Genomic DNA, 9,720 nt, shown 5'->3' with positions numbered 1-9,720 from the left:
TAGTCATGCCCCACCATTACACCCAGAATAATACACATGTTCTTTTATTTATGTATTTATTTAATTACATTTGGGGGACTGGAGAGATGGCTCAGTGGTTAAAAGCACTATCTTCTCTTCCAGGGGACCTGGGTTTGAGTCCCTGCACCCACACGGTGGCTCACAATCCTTTGTAGCCACAGTTATGGGGATCCGATGCCCTCTTCTGGCAGCTGTGGGAACTGCATGTACATAGTGCACAGACACACCAGAACACCCATGCACAGAAGGTAATAATAATTTTAAAATGTACACCGTCTAGGGTGGCTGTGGGGATCAGAGCAGGAGTTGGAGGGTGAGGGTAAGTTCTTTCCTTCCACTGTGTGGTTCCTGTATACCAAGCTCATGTCCACAGTGTTAGTGCTGAACAGTCTTGTGGAGTGCAATACATTTTTTTTTTTTTTGAGATAGGGTTTCTCTGTGTAGTCCTGACTGTCCTGGCACTCACTCTGTAGATCAGGCTGGCCTCGAACTCACAGAGATCCTCCTGCTTTTGCCTCTCAAGTGCTGGAATTAAAGGTGTGTGCCATCACTGCCCAGCAATGCACATGTTCTTATGTGTGATGACAAACTTCTTTTTATTTCTGCCATATGAGTTGGGTTTTCTTTTTTCTTTTTTTACTTTATGTGTATTGGTGTTTTGCCTGTCTACCTGCATGTCGGTGTGAGGGTGTTGGATCCCCTGGAACTGGAACTACAGACAACGTGAACTGCCATGTGGGTGCTGGGAATTGAAACCAGGTCCTCTAGAAAAGCAGCCAGTACTCTTAACCCACTGAGCCATCTCTCTCCAGCCCCAAGTTGGGTTTTCTTTAGATGTATGTGTGTCTGTGCTTTGCATGCGTGTGTATGAGCTTATATGTGCATGTGGAGGCCAAAGGTCAACACTAGTTGTCTTCTGAATTGATCTCCATCTTTTTTTAAGCATGTGATTATTTTTATGTTATGCACACACGAGTGCCAGCATATATGTATATACACTAAGGGTATGTCTGATGCCCATGGAAGCCAGAAGAGAGCATCATATCACCGGGACTAGAATTATGTATGTGACGTTGTGAGCCACCATGTGGGTGCTGGGATTCCAGTTCAGGTCCTCTGCAAGAGCAGCCAGTGCTCCTAACTGCTGAGCAGTCTCTCCAGCCCCTAGTCTGCATGTTTTAATGTGTGTGTACTTTCTCGGACATGTACCAGTGCATGGAGGCCTGACATGTGTGTTATGTGTCTTCTCAATTGTTTTTCACTTTATTTTTCAGCCAAGGTCTATAACTAAATCTGAAGCTCACCAGCTGCTAGACTGGATGGACGGCTAGCCCCAGGGATCCTTGTTCTGTGTCCGTTTCCAAAGTTGGCTGTATCTTTTTTTTTCCTTTTTACATGGGTGTTGGGGATCAAACCTAAAGTTCTCACCCTTGTCCAAACTCTGCAGCTCGTGTTGGGTTTTCTGATTACTTATTATAAGGAGACAGATTCCTGAATGAGAGAGACCCCCCCATCTGTCCCAGAGACGTTTAAAAGAGAGATACACGGTACATACAGACTAGAGAAAGACTTATTAGCATGTTTGTACGTGTGAATGTGGACAGGCCACAGTGACACATCTTTGGTTAGTTGCTGATTTTGAGAGGTGGTCCCTTGGATACACATCACGGAAGACAGACACACAAACGCACAGTCTCGAATGTCCTCTGCACCACAGTCATCCACACTCAGCTGCATGCCACAGCCACACACGGACACACACGCAAGGATCACAGAAGGGTCCAACTCCTCCCTGTTTATTTGCATATGTTGTATAAAAATAGGAAAAATAAACCCAGCTTGGACCACAGCTTCATAAATAAAGAGTGAGAGGAAATAAGGGAGGGGTGGGACCCAGTGTGGAGTCCGGAGCCTTGGATGCGCTGTGCGGGGCCACTGCACTCACACCCACTGATCTCCCGCGGCCACACACTCCGGGTCCCGGATGAGCAGGCGCATGAGGTTGGAAGTGACAGAGGCCTCCAGGCAGCCGGGGGTCTCCTGAAAGGACAGGGCTGGCTCAGGGACTGCCGGGACTCAGGGCTCCCAGACGCTGCAGATCCAGGTCCCCTCTCCAGACTCACCTTCTCCTGGGCCTCCTGGAGCTTGTGCAGCCAGCGGGAGAGGCGGTGACTCGGGGACCCGGGCTCTGCTGTGGGCTGAGATTGTGTCTGTGGACAGAGGAGGGGACCGTGAGCCTGCTGCTGGGACACAGGGAGTCCCCGTGGCTGGAGGCACAATGTTTAGGACCCGGGGACCCAGAAACTCACACAGGCCTGCAGCTGGGACTGGATGTGGCGCAGTGTGTGAAGAGGCTGGTGCAGGAGGGGGCCCAGGGCTGAGTCAGTCAAGTTCTCCAGGACCTCCAGTGTCAGGGCCAGATCAGCCTGCAGGGCCTTGGGGCGCTCCTGGACCTGAGAAGAGGCGAGAAATAACAGGTAATCAGGAGAAACAGGTAGGAGAGCTGAGGTAATGGCTGAGAGTGTGGCTCAGAGTGCTTGACCAGAATCTTCCAAGGATGGCCTGGGGATGTGGCTCAGTGGTAGAGCCCCTGCCTAGAATTCCCCAGTGAGGGGCTGAGGTGTGGATCAGTGGTAGAGTACTTACCTATCCTGTGTGAGACCTGAATTGAGTTCCTATAACCACATACACACCTGCCCCAAACCCCAAAAGGCAGAGGCAAGTCGGGTTGTGTAGGGAATACAATACAGGGGGAAGGTGGTTCAGGACACTTGGTGGAGACAGATGTGGACAAGAGGGATCCAAAGATGAGGAGTGTTTGAGGAGGAAAACAGACGCGGAAGGTCCGGGTGAGGAAAAGAGGAAGGGAGGAGATGGGTGAAGGCAAACAAAAGGCGACTAGCAAGCAGGACTCTGGGCTCACAGAGCTTTAGTAGATCAGGGAGAAGAGAACAGAATAGGGAGGTAGGGGAGGTGGAGGAGGCTGTATGGAAAGATGGAGGATGGAGAGGAACGCAGGCTGGGAGAGGATCATCTTAAGAGATGAGGGGCAGAGGGGAGAGGCTGCGTGAGGGGAAACGGGGTAAGAGAGGAGACGACAGGGAGAAGCAGAGAACAGGACTGGGCATGGGTGCCAGACAGGCTGGGCGAGGAAGGAAGAGAAATATGAGCCAGGTGTAGTGCCATGTGTCTATGATCCCAGCGTAGTCAGGAGGCTGAGGCTGAGGGTCTCCAGGACCTCATGACTGAGGCCAGCCTGGGCTACATAGTGAGACCCCACTGTCCCTCCTGCCCCCCAGAAGAGACTGAGCTGAAGGAACCAGACAAGCATGGGACGGCAGAGGCACTTGAGGGACACTTGAGGGGTTTGGGGACAGAAGCAATAGGGAAAGGGGGTGACCCTCCCCTGGCTTCCAGTTTCTGGCTGCTGGGACAGGGACTGATGCTGCACTGGACATCCTTCTGGGGCAGCCGTTCCTCCTGAAGAGAAAGACACAAGTTAGCTCACACAGGAGAGACAGGGCCTAGTTCGCAGCAACAAGAGTGACTCTTGGCCTGGTGGGAGGGCTTGAAGTGAGTTCATGGCGGAAGGGATAGACAGGTCATAGCTGGAAGACTCAAGCCTAGCTGACAGCAGAAGGTTAGAGGTTAGCCCACGGTGCCAGGCTGCCATCTTCATCCCAGTAGGAAAGATGGAGGGTAGCCCATTATGCTAACAGCAACACACCAAAGACTGGAAAATGCCAATGCGGCAGCCTGTTCTGGCTGGAGTGGGCTTGGAAGGAAGGACAGGACCAGCTGTGGCCAAGCCCAGCATCATGGTCACCAGACCCAGCAGCAATATAGTATAGCCATGCTCAAGTCCCAAGTGTCTTCTGAGCTTCATGGTTCTGTTTTTTCAGCCTTGATGATGTGTACAAAGAGAAAAGGAGGTGAAGGGACACCAAAATTTACTCTCCAGAGGCATGGAGCCAATTCCTGGGCCAGGTAGGTGAGCAGGTGTGGGCGTGGTCAGGTGTGTGATGCTGTTCCAGGAAGGAAAGAGAAACAGAACCCAGTGTCGGGAGTTTGCAGAACCATCTCTTTCAGGACATCAACTACATTGGAGATGGGAGGGGGCAGTAGTGGGAATGGGCAGAAGGCTCAGGTCATGGTGGGAACAGGAGGTGGAGGGTGGGCGGGTGTGGAACAGGCTCCCTGACTGAGAAGGATGTCTCATGAAGATTCCTGCGAGTGAGTAATTGCTGTTGCGGTTGTGAGGATTATTTTCTGGGTGTTGTCATGGTCGGGAGGTAGCTGGAAAGGATTCCTTTCTGGGTACTTGAGGGTGTTTGGGGAAAAGGCAGGCCTGTGAGTCAGTGGGCTGTATGAGGAAGGAGACTCCTGTAGAGTGACGGCGTTGATAGGAGGAAATTTGGAGCTGAGCACTCTTGACTGTAAGAAAGCCCCATTCCTGGCCAGGCCGTGGTGGTGCACGCCTTTAATCCCTGCAGAAGTAGGCGGATCTCTGTGAGTCTGAGGCTAGCCTGGTCTACAGAGCGAGTTCCAGGACAGCCTAGTTACACAGAGAAACCCTGTCTCAAAAAACCAAAGATAAAAAAGGAAAAGAGATCCACATTCCTTACTGATCTCGTAGAGGATCTAGGTGCTGTTGTTTTTGATCTTTTGGGGGGGGGGCACCATCCAACTCCCAAATAGATCACATATGGAAACTTATTCTTCATTATAAATGTCTGGCCTTAGCTTGGCTTGTTTTCAGCCAACTTTCCTTAAATTATCCCATCTACATTTTACCTCTGAGATTTTTCCATTCTCTTACTTCTGTAAACCTTACTCTTACTCCATGGCTTGCTGTGTATCTGGGTGGCTGACCCTTGCCGTCCTCCTTCTTTTCTGACTTCTTTCTCTCCCAGATTTCTCCTTCTATAGATTCTCTCTGCCTGCCAGCCCCCCATCCTTTCTCCTGTCTTGCTATCGGCTGTTCAGACAAAGAATCACAACTTCCCAGAGTCAAACAAATACAACACAAACAAAAGTAACCCACCTTAAAATAACATTCTACAACACATGGGTTATCCACGTGACAGCTCATAAGTGTCTATGATTTCAGTTCCAGGGTCTCTTATGCCCTCTTCTGGTCTCTGCGGGCACCAAGCACAAACACGATAAATACATACATGCAGACAAACACCAGTACACATAAAATAAAAATAAATCAATCTTTAAACAACAACAATAGAACCCCTCTACACTCTCTGACTGGGCTTCGTGGTCCACGACTGGCTGTGTTCTGTTGAGGGGTACATGACTCCGTGTCTTGGGATTCTGCCTCTCGGAAGAACCCTGATCCAGATAATGGTGGCCCCACTTTTCTGATGACTTCCTTGGGGTCCCTCCAGTGGTCAGGAACAGGCTAGGGTGTGTACAGAATTCTCTGTTTCACCCCCACTGTGCCTACTGCTGAGAGATGGGACAAGAGCCCGGACAGAGCTGGAGCTGGGTGTGGTGGCAGGAGCTTCGACTCCCAGCATGCAGGAGATGGGAAGAGAGACTAGCTGGACAGCAAGACCATCTCCAGAACCAAAGTAACAGAGGTGGGCTGAGGGAACGGCTTGCTCAGGAAAACTGCCGTGTCACAAGCTGCAGGACCTGAGTTTGATCTCCAGGACACATACTAAAAGCCAGTACCATATTTCATGCCTGCAGTCGCTTCGCTGGGGGAGGCAGGCAGAAGGCTCCCTGGGGCTAGCTAGCTAGCCTGTCTTACCAATTGGTAAGGTCCCAGTTCAGTGAGAGACCCAAAAAACAAGGTGAAGAGTGACTGAAGAAGACACCTGGTAAAAGCTTGTGTGTGTGTGCGTGCGTGAGCACGCGCGCGCGCACACACACACACACACACGCGCGCGCAAAGCCTCAGCAGTTAAGGTGTCTCCTTTCTGACTGTTGGGTAATATGAAACAGGGAAGAAGGTCCTCATTTGCTGGGGACAAGGGCACTTCCTAGGGAAGGCTGGGGAAGGGTCTGGGACTCTGATGTCACCCATCACCTCTGGAGTCTTCAGATCCGCATAACCAGAAAGCAATTGCTGGGATGTGTCTGCAGTTTTTATTTCTTCCTTTCTTCTTAGCCCTCAGTGCCCGAGGTCATTAATCATACTTTTCAGATCACAACACAGAACCACAATTGGCTCATAAAAGACTCTCCTCCTCTCCCATCCCCACCCCTACCCATCCACCTCCCAGACACCCACTTCAGCGGGCCCTGATATACAACTGCCAAGAGGCACCGTTTTAATTTGTGACTTTGTGTGTCTCTGTGTTTCCAATTTACACAAATGAGATTGTGCTATAAATCTACTAACTTTGAAAAAAAAATTAAAACTTAACGCTTCATTTCTGCGATCTCCCCACACAGCTGCGGACAACCAGTTCCCTGTCTGTAACTGTGGCAGTGTGCCCACAGGGCCTGTGCTTACCCACTCGCCCAGAGATGGGCATTTAGGTCGCCTCCAGCTCCGCGTTCCTGTAAGGCCCACACCTGTCCTCTGTGTGGGAGACTTTTTAGAGTCTGCTGCTGCAGCCACCAGCTGGTACCCTCCCACCTCATCCCATGGGCGCACTTTCGCACTCACTCGTGAAAAAGGTGGGCAGTCCCCACACACTGACAGCTTCCCACCCGTGTGCCTGGATCTCCCTGCTCCTCTAGGTCTCTTTTCTGTGTGGATGCTGAGCAGACCGGAAGTGGAAGTACCATTAGGACTTTCTCCAGGAACAATCCCTACCCAGGGATGCAGCCGGAGGCTAAATGTTACAGCTTTCGGGTTGGCAAGCAGCTCAGCTGCTACAAGAGCTTGCCGCCAAGCCTGGCAACGCAGGTTCAAAACCCAGAACCCACTCCTGCAATTTGTCCTTTGATATTCCACATCCACAATAAATAATGTAATTTAATAAAAGTAAGTGTAATTTAAACACATGCTTCTCTGTCAAGTTGAAGGTCATCCAAGGGCTGGGAGTATGGTGAGAGAAGTGAATGGCATAAGATGCAGAATTTAGGGTGCTCACTCTTGGGGTGGGCAAGTACACTACGTTTCCCCCACTACTCCGGCTTGTGCCTGTTGTGTGGCTTCATGAGGAGTCTGTTTCTATTCAACCCAGACAGAGGGAGCAATGACAGACCAATGGAGGAGCCCATCCGAGTCCAGCTTGGGGAACCAGAGTTGTCTGGGAGTTACGAGATTCCGAGGGAAACCCTCTTGCAGCTGCGTTACAGAAAAGCCCACCCCAGCATGGACGAGGACTCATAAACGCTGCATGCCGGGCTGGAGAGACGGCTCAGCAGTTAAGAGCACTGGCTGCTTTTTCAGAAGACCCGGAGTTCAATCCCCAGCACCCAAATGGCAACTCACAACTGTCTGTAATCCAGCTCAAACTGATTTGACACCCTCATACAGAAATAAATGCAGGCAAAACACCAACGCACATAAAATAAAATTAAAAAAAAAAAGAGCCTCATGTCTGGAGTTCCCTGCACAGCTTTTGGGCAGCTCCACCCAAGAGCCTCCCCTCCCTGCCCAGCAACCCCTACTGCATTCCTCCTCCCCTGAGGTCCTCTTGATTCTCCTAGGTCTTTGTGCTTTGGGCTCCGTTCTCCACCCACTTTGGGGGAGGGGCATTCCCTCACACTGTGTTCCCATCTCTTGGGCTTGGGAGAGAACTCAGACTCACACATGCATACTCAGGAGAAGGACAATGATGTCATGGGGTCACAGGTCACGTCTGTGTCTACATGGTCTACCTGGTGCTGTTCACCAGAACTTCCCCAAATGGTGGAGCTGTAGTGTCTCTGTCCTCTCCGGGACAGCACAATCGGCTCTCCGTGTGGACAAGCGCCACAGCCACAGAGTCAACCCACTGAGGGGTGCTGTGGATTTGTTTTATTTTCATTGAGTCAGGGTCTGGATGTGTAGCCTTGGTTGTCCTGGAACTCACTCTGTAGACCAGGCTGATCTTGAACTCAGAGATTTACCTGCTTCTGCCTCCCAAGTGCTGGGGTTAAAGGCGAGTGTCATGGCTTCTGGGCTTTGTCTTTTTCTTTTTCCTTTTTTTGTCTCATTCTGTAGCCCAGACCTACCTGGAACGCCCCCTACACCCCAGGCTAGCCTTGACTTTATGGGTCTTCATCTCACCTCAACCCTCTGAGTGCTGGGACTGTGGGTCTGTGCCACCACTGGATCCAGCTGTGGACTGAAAAAAGAAAAACTGCATCTGTACTGAGGTTGTACAAAGGTTTTTTTCTTTTTTACTTTTCTTCTTCTTCTTTTTTGAAACAGTGTGGCCTGGACTAACCTTGAGGCTTGAACTCTTATCTGCTGCCCTAGCCTCTCAAATACTGAGAATACAAGCAAGTGGCCTCACAGCTGGTTGTACCCCTGTCTTCACCTCTCAAAACTGATCCAGGGGCTGGGGAGATGGCTTAGTGGACAAGGCACCTGCTGTGCAAGTGTGACATGACTTAGGACCCCCACACCCACCTACAGAGCCTGGCACAGCGGCACATAGCTGTAATCTCAGCACTGGGGAGGCAGAGGCAGGAGGATCCCAGAAGCTTGCTGGGCAGCCAGCCTAGCCAGATTGGAGAGTTCCAGGCTTAGAGAGAGACCCTGTATCAAAAATTAGGTGGAGGGTCTGGAGAGATGGCTCAGTGGTTAAGAGCATGTACTGCTCTTGCAGAGGACCTAGGCTGGGTTCCCACCATCCACATGGCGGCTCACGCTGTCTGTCTCTCCAGTTCTTGAGGATCTGATGCCCTCCTCAGGCCTTCTTGGACTACTGCACACAAGTGGTGCGCATGAGCTCAGGCAGGCACATACACATAAAAGTAATTCAAACTTGGGGATGGGAGAGAGAAAGAACTTTATAAAAAGTTAGGTGGAGACTGGGTATATTGATGCACCTTTAAACCAGGTGGTGGTGGCGCACGCCTTTAATCCTAGCACTCGGGAGGCAGAGGCAGGCAGATCTCTGTGAGTTCGAGGCCAGCCTGGTTTACAGAGTGAGTTCTAGGACAACCAGAGCTATAAAGTGAGATCCTGTCTTGAAGAAAGAAAAAAAAGTTAGGTGGAAAGTGATTGAAGGAGATGCCCTACGGCAGCCTCTGGCTTCTGCGTGTAGGTGTACGTACATGTGAACACATACATGCATACCACACAACACGTACACACACAAGAATTAAAAAACAAAACAAAACAACCTGTTCTCTAAACTGGGCACATGCCTATAATACCAACATGAGGGAAGCTGAAAAAAGAGAAAGAGTATGAGTTTGGGGTTAGCCTGGGCTACATAGCAAAACTCTATGTCAAAACAACAACAAACAACCCAAAAGGAAACAGGCAGAAGACAAGAGCAGATAGACAAAGAGGGGAGGAAGAGAACACTCGGAAGCCGTATGGAAACCATCAGTGAAAGTATGAGTGCAAAGCCCGGCTGAGCTTCCTCTAGGAGACCCGTGGGATGACCATGGCTGCTAATGACAGTTAGGGGTAGACGCTGTCAAGGCTGAGGGAAGGAAGGGGCTCTCTCACACCAGCCTGGAGGAAATAGGATGCCACAGTCAGTCACCTCTCTCTGTGTCCTCCCCTTCTCTCTTTCTTTTTAAAATTACGTGTTTTGTGTGTGTGTGTGTGTGTGTGGTGTGTAT

General features: G+C 50.6%; 1 protein-coding gene across 1 annotated transcript in view; it reads right to left on the bottom strand.

Moving 5' to 3' along the window:
• Positions 1–1,211: 1,211 nt before the first annotated feature.
• The window catches only part of LOC101993229 (interferon lambda-2), a 28,625-nt gene continuing 20,116 nt past the window's right edge, over positions 1,212–9,720 (bottom strand). The window contains exons 3-6 of the mRNA XM_005371309.2: positions 3,462–3,501; positions 2,331–2,524; positions 2,145–2,231; positions 1,212–2,061 (exon numbers count right to left, since the gene is read on the bottom strand). Of these exons, the coding sequence (XP_005371366.1) occupies positions 1,963–2,061; positions 2,145–2,231; positions 2,331–2,524; positions 3,462–3,501 (420 nt within the window). The 3' untranslated portion in view covers positions 1,212–1,962. The remainder of the gene's footprint in view (positions 2,062–2,144; positions 2,232–2,330; positions 2,525–3,461; positions 3,502–9,720) is intronic.

This window comes from Microtus ochrogaster, unplaced genomic scaffold (genome assembly GCF_000317375.1).
Source record: "Microtus ochrogaster isolate Prairie Vole_2 unplaced genomic scaffold, MicOch1.0 UNK103, whole genome shotgun sequence".
NCBI lineage: Eukaryota > Metazoa > Chordata > Mammalia > Rodentia > Cricetidae > Microtus > Microtus ochrogaster.
Note: the sequence above shows the minus strand (reverse complement) of the source record. Positions and strands in the feature narration are given on the sequence as shown.